Source organism: Panthera uncia (assembly GCF_023721935.1).
Source record: "Panthera uncia isolate 11264 chromosome A1 unlocalized genomic scaffold, Puncia_PCG_1.0 HiC_scaffold_17, whole genome shotgun sequence".
Classification (NCBI taxonomy): Eukaryota; Metazoa; Chordata; class Mammalia; order Carnivora; family Felidae; genus Panthera; species Panthera uncia.
Window position 1 is genome coordinate 143,993,677 of NW_026057577.1, and position 16,263 is coordinate 144,009,939.

Here is a 16,263-nt window from a genome sequence, read left to right on the forward strand (position 1 = left end):
TATAAGTCTTTAGTGTGTAAAGACAAGAAATAACTGCAGCTTGATTCAGAACTTTCCCATGTGAACAAGAATTCAAACGTTTTCAATAGCCAAGAAATGCCATCTTGAATGCTTCACCTCTTTGGTCTGTAAGCCACAGAAGCCAGTTTTATAATACAGATTTTTTTGGCATGTTTTTTTTTGGCATGTTTTTTGGCATGTTTTCTCCTCTTTTATAATAAACTGTTTATATAGATACCCTTATAATGTATACAGTGACAGATTTTATGATACATGAGGGCCAGTCATTCCCCAAGGAGAAAGAAAAGGTCCTGGTCACATTATATAAAGAGTTATGGCTATTGACAGAGCATTGTAAAAGGCTAGCACTCACTCTTTGGCAAAGGGGGCAAAGGCTCTTTTCACGTTTACCTACAGACACACAGTCACGTTGAAATCAGCACCTCACTTTCATATCTTCAACCACTGATCAAAAGTAACTTCAGAGTGGAGAGAGGATTCTGGCAAGGTGGCAGAGTAGGAAGCACCAGGAATCTGGCTACCCACATTGGCAGAATCTATCTGATGTATTTTGGAACTCTGGAGTCTAATGAAAGCTGGAAACTTGCAAGGGAAACTTGGAGGGTAAATAGTGATATTAATTTCAGTCAATGTCAGCTCTCAGCACAGTATCAAGTACATATCCCTCACCCCAAACCCCTTGGCAGGCAGCTATGTATGTGTTCCTGAGCAACTTGTGTGCAGCTGGTGGGAACCAGGGTGGGCATTGAGGACTCTGCCCTCCAAGTATAAGGTATCTACAATCTGATCACTGCTGCTTCTGATAATGGAGGTGCTGACACAGAGATGGGCAGCCATTTTTGCACACCTCACAGAGATGGGCAGCCATTTTTGCACACCTCACACATTTTGCAAGCCCCTTCCCCTCTGGCCGAGGTGACTTCCAGGGGATTTCAAGTGTTGGAACCCTCCCTTCCCCTTCAATTCATTTTTCTTCCCTTTTGGGAGCAAGAGTTTAAGGACTAGGAGATTCATAAGCAAATGCATATGCAGAGGAAATTAACAGCCCCCCACATTTCTGGAGAAAGGCACAAATTCAGAAAACACCTGAGAGGACTTTCAGGTTTATACCTCAGGCTGATCCTCTGGATGCCTATAACAATCAAAACAAAAACAAAAACTAAAAAAACAGCAAACTTGGAGAAGGGGAAGAATCTAATTTCCAGGGTTACATAAGGTGTCGTAGACTCTGGGTCTGGAGTTCTGTCTTATCCAGCAAGAGAACAGATGCAGGATTGAAATGTGAGAGAGGCTAATGTCCAGGAGGAGATAAGAGCCCCAAGTCAGGGTCCTTGCTCCATTTTTATTAGGATCAGAAGGCTTACAAGCATGATAGGCATGCACAAAGGGACAATGAAACTGTGAACACTAATTCATGGGAATGAGGGGAAAAGGGGTTGTTGAAGATATGCAATGTTTGGAGTTTGGGTCAATGCAAAACAAAATCCTGACACCAGGACCGAGGTGCCACCTCTGTTTACCTAAACTGCCTAGGGGAAAAGAAAGACAGGGCATGCTACCTCAGGGTCAACAAGGCACTCTTCTTTTGCTAATTAGCTGCACTTTGGGCAATTTGCCTTGCTGCAGTCTATAGCCCTGTTTACATGTTTACCTATTTTGGTCCTTCCGTCCTGTGAAAGCAGCTTTCTGCTATTGTACTAAGTTGGGGGACATTTCCACCCTGAATACCTAATCTTGTTTACCTCATTTTGGATGTTTCCATCCTGAGATTTCCTATTCCTATGCCTTTGTCCTATACTGGGGGCCTTTGCCCTTTTTACCTAATCTTGTTTTACCGAATCTTTGATGCATACATCCTGTGGCTTTCTATTTCTTTATGCCTTGTTAACCTCCATCGGTGCAAGCTCAGGGCATTCCTGTGCTTATTCCCCACAATAAGATTCCAGTGTCTACTTGTACACATGTCCACACACACACACACACACACACACACACACACACAAACCCATAAGGCATATAAAGAAAGTATGGCTCGCTCAAAGGAAAAAAATAAGCCGACAAACCTATCCCTGAAAAAGACCAGATGGCAGACCTACTAGACAAAGACTTTAAAGCAACTATGTTAAAGATGCTCAAAGAACTAAAAACTGATGTGGAGAAAGCCAAGCAAATGATGTAGGGATAACATTGAAATATTATTAAAGAGATACAAAATCTAAAAGGAAATTTAAGAAAGGAATTCTGGAGCTGAAAATTACAATAACTGAAATGAAAACTTCACTAGAGGGATTCAGAGGTAGCTCTGAGTAGGCGGAAGAATCCATGAACTTGAAGACAGGACAGCTGAAATCATCAAATCCTAGGGATGGAAAGAAAAAGAAATGAAGAAAAGTGAAAATGTTGCAGAGCAACATACACATTGTGGAAGTCTCAGAAGGAGGAGAGAAAGAGAAAGCGTCAGAGAGATTATTTGAAGAAATAATGCCTGAATACTTCTCAAATTTGATGAAAGATGTGAATATAAACATCCAAGAAGCTCAACCAGCTCTAAGTAAGATAAACCAAAGGGACCCATACAGGCACACATAATCGAATTGTCCGAAGACTAGGACAGAGAGTATCTTGAAATTGGCAAAAGAGAAGTGACTCATCACGTAAAAAAAAAAGGTCCCCATTAAGATTATAAGCAGATTTCTCATCAGATTCTTTGGAGGTCAGAAGGTAATGGGCTATATTTTCAAAGTGCTGAAAAAAACCTATCAATCAAGAATCCTGTATTTCGAAAGTGAAGAAGAAAGACATTCCCAAGTAAATAAAAGCTGAGGGAGTTTGTCACTAGAACTTTCCTACAAGGAAAGGTAATCCTGAAATTTGGAATAAAGTGACTCAAAGCCATATGAAGAAATACAGATCTTAGTAAAGTTAAATACAGGGGGTAATGATAAAAGCTAGTACTATTATGACAGTTTGTAACTCCTGTTTTTCATGTTTTCTACATGATTTAAGAGACTGATGCATTAAGAAAAACATTCATTTTTTTATTTTTTAAAACTGTTTTGTAAATATTTATTTATTTGAGAGAGAGGGAGAGAGGGTGCACACAAGCAGGTGAGGGGCAGAGAGAAAGGGAGAGAGACAATCCTAAGCAGGCTCCACACTGTCAGCACAGAGCCTGATGTGGGGCTCAGTTCCACAAACCATGAGATCATGACCTGAGCCGGAATCAAGAGTCAGACACTTAACCAACTGAGCCACCCAGGCACCCCCCCCCCAAAACAATTATTTTATGTTTTTGGACATACAACATACAAAGGTGGAATTTTGTGATGTCCATCGCTGAAAAGGGTGGGGGTAGAACTATATATGAGCAAGTTTTTATATGTTATTGAAGTAAGATGGATAAATTTAGAGTTTTATAATTTCAGGGTATTAAATGTAATCCCCATGGTAACCACAACAAAAATAGTTATAGAATATATACAAAAATAAATAAGGGAATTAAAACATTTCTCTATAAAAATAATCAAATAAACACAAAAGAGACAGTAACGCAGGAAATGAGGGACAAAAAAAGCCATAATCTATATACAAGACAAATAGCAAAGTAACACAAGTAAGGCCTTCCTTATCACTAATTATTTTAAATATAAATTGATTACACTCTCTAGTCAAAAAACAGAATGGCAGAATGGATTTAAAAACATGATCCAACTATAGGCTGTCTATAAGGAGACTCACTTTAGATCCAAATGTTGCGGGTGAGAGAGAGTCTGTGTCATGTGGATGGCGATCTCGATCCTTGGAGTCCCCACAAGATTTACATGGGCGTCTCCACTCAGAATAATGACAGCTAGAAGGAAATTAGCACCAACCAGTTTATTAACATGAAAGTACACTCTCAAGATGGGAGAGCTGGGCATGAGGTGGAAATGGCCTCTAGGGTGTTTTGGGATTGGGTGTTACTGGGTCTCTCTGGACTGGGAGGAGACCTACAGTGGGGTGGTCTCTAACGGGGACTGTTTCCAGTGATTTGGGAGATTCCTTCCACAGGTTGGGAGGGGGAATTTTTGACCCTACAAGGTTTGTAGAGGAGCTGTCATGGAAGACTTCCTCCATTGGTTGGGGCTGTTAGCACAATGCAAATGCATTATAATGAGTCTAGGGATTACCCTGGGACAGAGGTGGAAGAGGAGAGCATGTGCTCTGCACCTGTTCTGGCTCTTTGGTCTGGCAGCCCCAAGGTCTTGGAAGCCACAAGGTCAGGATGTCATGCCCCAGGACTTCTGCTGTGTAGCTTATTTGTCACCATCCTTGCCTCCAACTCGTGTCTCTGTCATTCCCCTTCAAGGACTTGGGACTCTGCCCCAGGGTGTTCCTCCCACCACTCATGTCTAGCTTCTACCTAACACAAAGACATAAACAGATGGCAAGTGAAACAAGAGTTGTACACCCATGTTCACAGCAGCATTGGTCACTCTAGTTAAAATGAGGGAACAACTCAAGCATCCGTCAACAGATGAATGGAGAAGCAAAATGTGGTATATGCATATATGGAACAGTATTCAGCCTTAAATAGGAAGGGCATGTTGACATATGCTACGATATGGATGAAGCTTAAGGATATCATGCTAAGTGAAATAAGTCAGTCACATAAAGATGTACACTAGGGGCATCTGGGTGGCTCAGTGGGCTAAGCGTCCAGCTTCAGCTCAGGTCATGATCTCATGGTTCGTGAGTTCGAGCCCCACACCAGGCTCTGTGCTGACAGCATGGAGCCTGCTTCAGATCCTCTGTCTCCCTCTCTCTGTGTCTCTGCCCCACTTGTGCTCTCGCTATCTCTCTCTCAAAAATATTTTTTAAAAAAGACATATGCTGTATGCTTCCACTTGTATGAGGTACTTAGAGTAGTCAAAATCATAGCAATAGAAAGTAGAATGTTAGGGTATTATTGCTTAATGATAGAGAGTTTCAGTTTTGCATGATGAAAACAGTTCTGGAGATGGACAGTGGTGATAGTTGCCCAATAGAGACTTACTTAATATCACTGAATTGTATACTTAAAAGTGGACAAGATGCTACATTTTATGATATGTGTATTCTGCCACAGTACAAAAAAAAAAAAAAAAAAAGAAGAAGAAGGAGAAAAATTGGAAAAGAAAAGAGTAAATTTAGAGCATCTTGGCAAAAACTCATAGGGCCAGGCTTAGCAGCCCCAGAAACATAGAAGTCAAAGAGGTGTTAAGGCCTCAGTGGAAGGGGTCATGATGTTCCTGACCCAGCACTGCTCTGCATTCCAGCCGTTGTTAAAATTATCTTTTCTCTAACATTGCTTTGAGAGAGATTTAAGTTTAGAAAGACATGTGAGTCGTCAGAAAGACCAGCTATCCAGCGGACTCTATGAATGATCAAAAGAGATACATAATCAATGTAGGAAGGGACTCCAGTGACTTCTGTGATGTCGGCCACCTTACAGCGGCTAGACCACAAAGCACTGCTCAATATTGCTGCCACCGACGGGGAACCGAGTAGTGGTGCACAAATCAATACCACAAATAAACGTAGTCCTGAAATGGAAATAGAAGCAGAATCATAAGCAGACAGACAACCCAGGAGCAGAAGCAGCCAGCAGGAATGGAGCCCTGTGGCACCGTCACGAAATCTCCACCAGCCCTCGTCTGCACTTGCTCTGCAGAGAGTGCCCTTCTTGGACAGCATAGTTGCTCAGGTCCCCAATTCCTTCTGCGCCTTTGTGGGCCCAACACTCTAAACGGATGACTCCAGAAAGAAGCATTCTAAAGAAATATTTTTATTTTTCAATTTTTTAGAGATTCTGAATTTAGAAAACTAGCTCAACAAATCTTTTTTTTTAAGAGAGAGGAGAGAGAGAGAAAGAGAGAGCACAAGCAGGAGAAGGAGAGAGAGAGAGAGAGAATATGAATCTCAAGTAGGCTCCATGCTGTCTGCGCAGAACCTGACTCAGGGCTCCATCTCACAAACTGTGAGATCATGACCTGGGCCAAAATCGGGAGTGGGATGCTTAACTGACTGAGCCACGCAGGCACCTCACAGCAGATCTTAAACACTTAAGTGTTTAAAGGGAACACACAGAGACACAGGTAGGCACACAGGTGCATGGAGGAAAGGGTATCAAAGTTACAAAGGTTACAGTTAGTCTGTCACTGATAGAAACTCGGGGTATTTCTTACACACTCATAATATCTCCGCTGGTCATTTCATACCAGAATTGCACACCAGAAGTAATGTTATTTTCACCAGAGACTAGGTGACTTAGAAGAAATGACCCAAGTATGCGTCTCTACCAGGAACTTGAGCAAAACGGAGCAATCTGTTCATTGGCAGTGGTGGTGGTGGTGGCGGAGTTGTGTTTTGTTTTGTTTCAACCTGAGGGAGCAGCGTGCTTTTCTTTTCTTTTTCTCACATGCGATTCTACGACGGTGGCTACTGGGGAGCACAGTTCTTGCAAATGGAGGCAGGCCAAGGCATCCACTTTGCTTTCACAAATCTGGGCGTCTTTGGAACCTGATGACCAGTGGGGTCTCCCTGATGGAACCTTGCTGTGTTGTTCTCCCGTATCACATATCAGGTTAAATAATTCTGCATGTTTTTGTTTGTGCTAAGAAAGTACGATAGACTCTAACTTGTCCACTATTATTAAAAGTTTTAAATTCACTTGGTTTTCACGACCCACCTCGTTGTTCCAGCGAGAGACTTCTGAACCCTTTTTCCTCCACTTCTCCACCACCACCAGTGTTTCACATGTCAGTTTCATCCTGGGATTCTCCATGATGGCTGGCTGCTGTCCTGTCCCTGACCCACAGCCACCTTTTTGTGGTCACAACTCTTTGTTTTTGTTCCAAAATATTACAGTTGCCTGTTAATTGAATCATTCTATGAATGAATCATTCTGTGACTTTCAGTCTGGGCCGTCCCATTCACTTGTTTTTAAACCAATCAAATCCAGAGAAAGGGGGAGTGGCTCCCTCTGCAGTGGTTGCTGATGCCACTGGCCTTTCCGTGGCCTCAGCGATTCATTCTAAGACGGAGGCTCCCGTGCCTCCTGCCAGACTCAATGCCAAGGTGACACCTGTCTGCTTATGATCTCCTTTGCACCCACATGCATCCCAATGCACCACAAGGGCGCCGCTGGGCTCCAGGTGTCCTTGACATTCCAGACCCATGAAGAACCTCCAGTATTCCTCCTCCAGGTTCCTAAGGAGATGCCATCCATCTGGGCATCCAGCCACGCTCCTCCTTAGCCTGTGAAGAACCTTCCCTCTGTCCATCTCTGTCTCTGAAACCAAACTGAGACAAAACAAAAACCGACCTGATCCCCTTCATGGTGCTAGACTGAAAAACTTGCAGTTTGGCTCACCTGCCTCACAACTTTTTCTCATTGCCTCTGTGGCACAAAAATTAGTTCCTAAAGAAGGTTAACTCCTTTTTTCCTAATGTTTATTGATTTAGAGAGAGGGAGTGAGAGTGCAGGCAGGGGAGGGGCAGAGAGAGAGGGAAAGAGAGAATCTCAAGAACTCCTTTTTTTCTAATGTTTGTTTGTTTGTTTGTTTGTTTGTTTAGCACAAACTGGGGGGGGGGCAAAAAGCGAGGGAGAAAGAGAATCCCAAACTGACTCCATGCTGTCAGCTCAGATCCTACTGATGCAGGGCTCCATCTCATGAACCTGAGTCAAAATCAAGAGTCGGATGCGTAACCAACTGAGCCACCCAGGCACCTGAGGATTAACTCCTTTTACCTCCAAAGAAACCTCAGACCTCAGAGACCCAAAAGCTTGACTGGGGGGCACAAGAGGGAGTACCTCTTATTTATTGGTAGCAGCAAAGGCTTCTTAGCTCTTTCTAATGTTTAGAAACTTAGGGAACAAAAAAAATATGTGACATTGAATAATTATAGGCAAAAGCCACCTTGTGCTGTAATGCTCAGAATTTCAGCAGAAGTTCAGAGAAACAGAGTTTTATTGTCAAGAGAAAGACTACATGTTTCTCCAAACTTCAGTCTTTCTATTCTGAAACCTTCCTTCTTGCGGTACCAGAATTCTCTTTGTAAGATATCAACTTGGTCTTGGAGCTCCCCTAACCTATAGAACAAAATCTGAATGCTGACTTGCCATGTCAGTCCCTCCATGGTAACCCCAGTGCAGTCTCCCTTCCCTGGACTTCTGTTATTAGCCTGCCACACAAGGTCACTTATGGCTGTAATTATTCTATGCTCCTGTTTTCTCTTTTCCCCACCCAATTAGCCTCCAAGTTTCTGAACACACGCACATGCACACACACACACACATACACACAGCTATTCTTGCTACGCAAATTTCACATGATGATAGGATTCAAGTTCTAGTATGAGAAGACATCTTTTCTCAGAAGCATAATCGAAGGCTAAAACAATTGTATGCCCTTTAGAGGATTAACAAACTTTGTCCAGAGGTTTTCCCCTCTATGGAATGATTTTACTTGATTTGTTTCTTCACTTGGATGGTCAAAAATTTAGACGAAAATGTATCCCTCCACATAGACTAATAAATAGATATATGAAAAATCTCCAATTGTCCAGTGAAATGTCAGTGAACTGTATTGGAAATACTAGAAATAAACTCATTCCAATGGGTTTCCTTGACAGGTGGTGGTAGGTAATATATGGCGGTGACTCCTATCATTCTCCATGGAATGGAAAACAGTGTTTATACAGCGTCGTGGGGCAAGCGGGGAAGGCTGCTCTGGGAGGAAGCAGTTGCCTGTGTCACCTGAATGTTATGGGGACACCTTGTATTTCATTCACGGCTCTTGGATTTGGAAAGCATGCAAAATGAAACACACCTTCAAATTTATCTGAGATAACTTTTTAACTGACAGTGACAACAAAAACTGGAAAATGCTGCAGCCGAATCTTCTCTCTCTTTTCATTTTTGCTTTCAACCTCAGTGATGTTCAAGGTCACAAACAGTCTTCCATACTCCATCAGGAGCGTGAATGCCCCTGTATGCCCAGTGATTGAAATAGCTTTCTGTTCCCTTCCTCTATCACTTCCCTGAGGAAGAAAAATTTTAATCCATCCCCCCATTCATCCATCTTCTCACATCTGTGGAACTCAGATTTGCCTTACGATATAATCTCTGGGGGTTAATGACCTGATGAAGCCCCGGCATGCTGAGCTCAGCAAAAGGAAGATCTTAGCCAGAGCCGAGTGTGATTTAATGATAAATACATACAGCAAGTTGCTCAGAGAACTGCCCATGCACAAAGGATCTTCCCCTAACTATTTTAGATATCGTCTTTAGAAAATAAATATGCTATGCTTGGGGGTTTTCAGGCAAACCATTTTTGTCAGATACTGCTCAGCTACCATCAAGTGAACGAAGACATTTTCCTATTTCAGTAATTTAGACATCAGCATTTTTTTTGGCCCAGGCTAAAATAAGCCACCTAAACATAGGATAAGAGCAGATACCAAAATGACATGGGCCTATGTTTTATTTATTAATGCCTGGAATGGAGATGTCATTGCCTTCTCCCATGAGTTCCCTTTCCTTACCCCAGGCACCTCGCACTGGAGGATTAAACAGCAGAAGAGGCTATCCTTTAGGGACATGTATGGAGGAAAAGTATTTCAAATGGCTTTCAGGAGCTAGCTAAATATGTCTAATTGGGGGATAGGAGACAAGGAAGGGATTTTAATTTGGACACGTGCCAATTCCATCTGAAAAATTTAAGAACAGCCAACTTTGCTACAGGCACTCATTTACTTAGTTCCAGAAGTAAATTAATGGAACAGAATTGGAAGCTGCAGGTGGGATGAATTAATGTCTTGCAGGGTTATTGGAATGCCTAAAATGCTTTGTAAACTAAAAGTACTCCATAAAGATGTCATTATAAGTACCTCTATCATTGAGAGCAGCAAGATTAATAATGATGAAGCAAATTAAGGAAGCAAAGTTGGATTTTATTTTCTTTGTTTTTCACACAAAGGGGAATGTGTCAAATTAGTAAGTGTTATATGGTAGAACCAGACAATAAATCCCATCAGAGAGACAGGTGGATCATTGGGTTACCAGAGTTCCAAGGACACCTAGTTATACATCATTGGTAAAGCCTCTCTCCCTTGCTTTGAGTGTTTCTCTTTGTTTTATAAGGGCCAGAACTCGGAAGTTACGTATATGATCATGCTGTCCATATGTTTGTGGTTTGACTCTGACTTGTTAAATAGTTCAGGCCCCAACGTAGTTCCCATCAAGGTATTTTTGATGTGATGTTCGAATACCATATGTTTTCTTGACTTCAAGAACCACTGACAGCTCACACCTACAGAGTCCCACATCCTCAGTACTCCTCGTGTTTTACATACTTTACACACTTTTACTCATTTCATCTTTGCAACAGTGTTGTGAGATAGGTACCGTTAGTGTTCTTGCTGTACAGGTTTAAAAAGCCTAGGTTTACAGTCATGGACTAACTTGCCCAGAAATTCTATCCCACATCCATCAGAAAGTCCATGCACTCACCATGAGGGAAAAACTGTTCTCTGTATGGGTTCAGTGGCCCATGCCCAACAGAGCAGTGACCCAACAGAGAATTTTCAGTGATGAGAAACAGACAATAATGCATTAACGTGGCCTCTTGTGTTCTCGGTTTTTCTCCCCTGTTCCTACCATCGCCTCTCCCCTCGTCTTCCATTCTGGCCTCATTTCAATTCTTCCCTTGACTTTTTTCTCCCAAAGGCAAATATGCCATGCGAGACCTCGTCCACAGGCTTCCAGGTGGGAACAACAGCAACAACACAGCGAGCAAGGCCATGTCAGATGACACGGTGACAGCCGTCTGCTGCACCCTGCACGAAGTGATCACCAAGAACATGGAGAACGCCAAGGCCTTACGGGATGCGGGCGGCATCGAGAAGTTGGTTGGCATCTCCAAAAGCAAAGGAGATAAGTAAGTCGGACGGTGACTTCATATCACTGTGGAATGGGTATTGGTAGAATTGGTTCTAAGTGTATGCAGCATCCATTGGTTACGGGTAACACTGTTGAATGTCATTGGATATTCAAGAGGAGGCAAAGAGCAAATGGTTTCCAGGCTTCCCACCCGTGGTGAAAGCTGATTTTAGCTGGTAGTCTTGGTGACTGCCGTGATACTGGAGAGATACATTTGACAATCCAGCATGCATACACTAGAAAAGACAACCCGCGTAACCTGAGTATGTGAAAGTGTTTTGTGGTTGCTGTTCCTTTGTGGTTGCAGGCCCGGGTGTTCATGATGGATCCACACCCTTGTGCCCTTTCCCTCGTCGGCTGTACGGAGCAAGCCATGCAAGGAGGGTGAGGGAGCACACAGTGGGGAGCCCAAGAACTCATTGCTGACCTGCCATCCTTCCATGCTAGCCACGCGTTTGAGGCAAATAGTTTAATTTAACAAGTCACTATGCCTGTCCTTTCTAGTCTAAAACTGAGGAAGGGGCTGCCCTAGTATCCAAGACGTGATAATCAAGTCTTAAAGCATGAATAGAATTTTGCAGAGGGGATGGTGGTAAGGAAGGACTTCTACACTAGTGGAATAAAGAAAGATAAGGCTCTGTGTCTGACCGGCCGCACTTCCAGGAAATGGAAATGTCCCCCATTTGATTTAAGAATCAATGGTATCTTGCTGCATGCAACCAAAACATATCTTCAGAAGCCAGGGTGTCAGTCTATCAGCAAGCTGTCAATGTTACAGAAACATTCACAAACCTTAATTAAATTTTGCCTCCTAGAAATCCCTCGATGTAATCAATGAGATTAAGAGGGTAAACCTTTTGTTACCCAAGGTCTACTTCTTGACTTTCCACTCCCTGCCTCCCCCCATTTCTTCACAACTAAACGCTAAATAATTTTTCTTCCATTATTAAGGGCTGTAAAGGATGTACTTTGAGACTATTTGGAAATTCTCTCTCATTATTTCATTTGATTCAGGATATTACCATTGTATAATAAAAGAAGTCTCTGGTTTCTGGTTAAGACCTTCAAATAGGTTCAATCAACAACTTAGGATTCGAATACTTTTTTATATCAAGTAGAGAAGCCCCACTGGACTCATGCAGTAATGGTGTCATATAGATAGTTGGCTTGAATTGTATGTTATTATGTTGTACTTAAAATAGATTGCTATTCTACATAAACACGAAACCACATGGTTTTCTTCTTCATAGAGCTTCTGTAGAACTTTGGAATCTCTAAGTGAAATGCTTACCCGTTTTGAACATTAAGAGCTTAATATGTCAGTGCTTTTTTAAGCAAACACACACACACACACACACACACACACACACACACACAATAAAACCATAGTCCACAAAACATTCTGACCTATTTGTGCATATTCATGAGATGTTCAAAGATTTTTTTTTCTCTGAAATGTAAGAACAGAGAGTTTGAGGGTGGTCTGGCGTGTGTTAATTTCTTCCAATTGTGTGAACATCCTTACTGTAGCATACATCACTAAATGGGCCTTAAAGAGAAGAGGTGTTTTTATCAGTCCTATGGTCAAAGAAAATTACTTGGTGAAACTAACTTAAAAATCATTTCAGGAAACCATCCATGAAAGAGTGTGTATCCACAATGCCAATCCAGAAAATGGTCCTGATAGGTCTTGTCCAATCTTGATTATTGTTAATGGGAAGTTTCTTTCACTATAGATGATCTCATAACCGTCCTTTGAGTTGACTGAAAATTTCTTTTAAGAAAGTCATGTGTTTCATTTCATTAGCCCTTGCCCTTTTTTTCCAAAGTTAATAGTCGAGATTTACACACGAGTTGAATAAGCAGCACTGAACTGGGTTGAGTCAGGCATCTTCCCTACTTTCCTGCTTATCTCAGCCGTCCTTCCATGTGATTTACCTCTTTTTTATATAATGACTAATTTGGGGATCAAAACAAGGTTTTTATAACTGCAGATAGCCTCATCTCCCACCTACACTTGAATTTGGTTACTGCTTTTCACCGCCCTTAAAAGGAATCCAGAAGAACTGTTCTGAATCTTAACACTAAACTCACCACTTATCACTCGATTCTGTTATGACATTAGGCGCTGCGATTCCCAAGGCCTTCGACAAGTTTTAACAAAATAGAAATTCTTTATTGAAAGGAGAGTTTTTAAAATTGGGGATTAATCATTGAAAAATGGAGGGAGAGCAGTTTGCTCTGGTTAATTTGTACAGATCTGCCCTCCCTAAAATGTCCTTAAAAATTATTAACAGAAATCAGTTTAATTCAAACCTGATTTGTAAATTCCAGATAGCATAAGGCACAGGTGGAAAAACATGCCTCTCTACGACTCTCCATTTTTATGTATTTATGTGTTTTATTTCTAAATATACAGAAATTTAAATATGCCATGCCATTAATGAGTCGGACTGGTGAGTTGCCAGTCATAGTCTGTTTGAACTGTACAACTTATTGTTTTTGCTAATACAACCACCAACACTGGGGTTCTGGGGTCCTGCGGCTTTGAGTAGCTGTGCTCAACACCCACGATGAATTGCACCAACGGACATCCTCAGTCACCCCTCATTTGACAATGTTGGTGAAGATCAGGTGTGGTATAATCATCAATGACTCTTATAGGAATCTTATACTTACTATTTTCAAGTCTGGATAACTTAAATTATTCTTTTCACGTCATTTTAAACACCCATTATGGACATCCTGTCACATCTATCTCTTTCAAAAGTACATTTGGGTTTTTTTTTCTAAATTTAACAATTATATAGGAAATAGGGTTGACTGTGTCACTGCATTTTGTCATGAGACAGAAAAGCCATTAACAGTCTCAACCGTTACTTGTCAGTAAGGAACTGTGTATTGCAGCTTAGGTTATAATCACTTGTCACATTAGAAACACTCAATTGTTCAGTCCTTCAATCAATAGTTATAGTCTTTCAAGTAGAAGTTGCTATGGTATCAGTCTAGTGATGGGTCAAAATTAAAGTATAAAAAAAAAAAGCAATATGTCTTTGACCTTTGCATGTTATGACCCTGTGATGTGTTGGCATTTTAATTGAAAGGTTAAAACCTGCTATTCATTACACATTTGTAGTCTTTTTCTATTTTGTACCCAAGCAAGAAGGAGAAACACAAAAATTACACTGTTTCTGAAGAATTTTTGCATGCTATGTCTCGACCAGCTTACCACTATCTGAATATTAATGCATGTTCCTCAAGAGTTGCTTAACTGTTGTCGTCGACAAATATCTAGCTAACAATGATAAAATACAGCAACACATAACATTTAACCTTTGATCTGCATTGATTATATAAGGTTAACACACACCTGTACCTGTATCCATGAAAAGCTCTAAATTCTCTGTCTTTAAATCAAAGGAACCTAATATTAAATGTAGCACATGATACTAACAAAAATTCTGAAATCATTTAGCAACCATGCATTTAGTAAAGGAAAATATGTGTGTTACATATATACGTTTCATCTTTCATAGTGAAAAAAAATTGAATTTATGAGAACTCTACTTTTTTTTCTTTTGAAAACGCATGATATAACTAGTGTTTTCAAACACAGCCAAAATTGTATTTCATCTCAGCGATAAAAATAGTAAGCATGACTGTTACTGTCACCAGTAAGCAAGTGGATGAAGGAACCTTCAACTTACTTGGTCTAAATCGCAAACTTGAAGACCCAGGAAAATAGCAGACATTTAATTGACCATGTATTAACATCCCATGATTCCATCACAAAATGCATGTCCTCACAACCTCCACTTACTCTGGCTCTCCTAGCCAACCTCAACCTCATCCCATCTAACCATCTGCTCACTTTCTATTTATTTCAAAAGCCATTTTATTTCAAAGGCATTTTTGGTCCCAACTCAGATTTTCTCTTCTGGGAATCTTTGGGCCACTGCCCCACTGGTCAGCTTCAGGTGGGTTCACCTTGGAGTCCTCATGAATGGTTATGTCCTGCCCGACTCCAGGAGTCACCATACACATAGACCAGGGGTCAGCAATCTACAGGCCAGGGGCCACATCCCACCTGCTTTTGCACTGCCTGCTTTTGTAAATAACATTTTATTGGAACGCAGCCACGTCCACTCGCTGATGTATTATTTATGACTCCTCTAGCGGTACAGTCACAGGGCTCAGTAGCTGTGATCGAGACCATATGGCCCTCCGAGTGGCGTATATTTATTATCTGACCCTTTACAGAAAAATGCGCCAGCCCCTGAGACAGGCCACAGTGGCACTAACAGCCACTAGAGGGTGCAACTGTTTATGGAATTGGCCATTAGAATAAAGAATCTACAGGTAATTAATTAATAGCTTCCGCCACCACCAGCCAAAATAACTTCCAAGAATGTGATCACATTAAAGCAACACAGATTTATTGACCTCGTGTCTGTTTGGAGACACAGGTTGGCACCGACCCAAAGTCGAAATATTTAGCTGTTGTGTGTTTCATAACGATTTTAAAGCCATGACTCAAAAAAAAATGGTCCGCAGGATGGAACTTTAATTGTACACAGGGCTTTACTTCTAGATACTTATGCCTTCCTGTATATACATGTGAGAGAGCACGCACACACATCTTCCTTCGCTGCCGGTGTCTTGTGCGTGGTACCATCGGCAAATGGAGAGCAGCTCCCTGTAATCACGTAGGCATGCGGAACCAACACTATACATGCTCTCAAGCTTCAGCTGAGAAAATGAAAATATTTTTTTTTCTTCTTGCTGCTACACAGATATTACACAACACTGCCATTAAAACTCCCAAATCTGGCCCTTCCCGATCGGTGTGTTTCTCTTCTTTCTTTTCCACTTTATAGTCGAACACTAAATTTGCATTCGGACTCAAGGCTCTGCTCTTCCTTTTGCATTTTGAAAATTCTTTGCCAAACTGACTGTGTTCCTATCTCTTGCCCTCATGGGTGTGCCGATGAGAGGAAGGTTGGAGACTGGTGGACCATCCCTTGCACTCCCAGGGGTGGGAGGGAAAGAGCCGGGAAGCCATACGGATGTGGGTTTTTTTCTGTAAACGCTGGATCCTGATGAGTCAGTGTCAGTCTGAAACCCAGCTTCCCCACTTTTACCATCTTACGTGTCTTCTCTCTATCAGACACTCTCCAAAAGTGGTCAAGGCCGCATCTCAGGTCCTAAACAGCATGTGGCAGTACCGAGATCTGAGGAGTCTCTACAAAAAGGTAAGATTTGCTTGACCTTCTTGGTCC

At 41.6% G+C, this 16,263-nt stretch overlaps 1 protein-coding gene across 1 annotated transcript in view; it reads left to right on the forward strand.

Annotated features, from left to right (window-relative positions):
- CTNND2 (catenin delta 2) overlaps positions 1 to 16,263 on the forward strand; it is a 938,499-nt gene that overhangs the window by 877,454 nt on the left and 44,782 nt on the right. The window contains exons 19-20 of the mRNA XM_049648272.1: positions 10,772 to 10,982; positions 16,152 to 16,236. Coding sequence (XP_049504229.1) covers positions 10,772 to 10,982; positions 16,152 to 16,236 — 296 coding nt within the window. The remainder of the gene's footprint in view (positions 1 to 10,771; positions 10,983 to 16,151; positions 16,237 to 16,263) is intronic.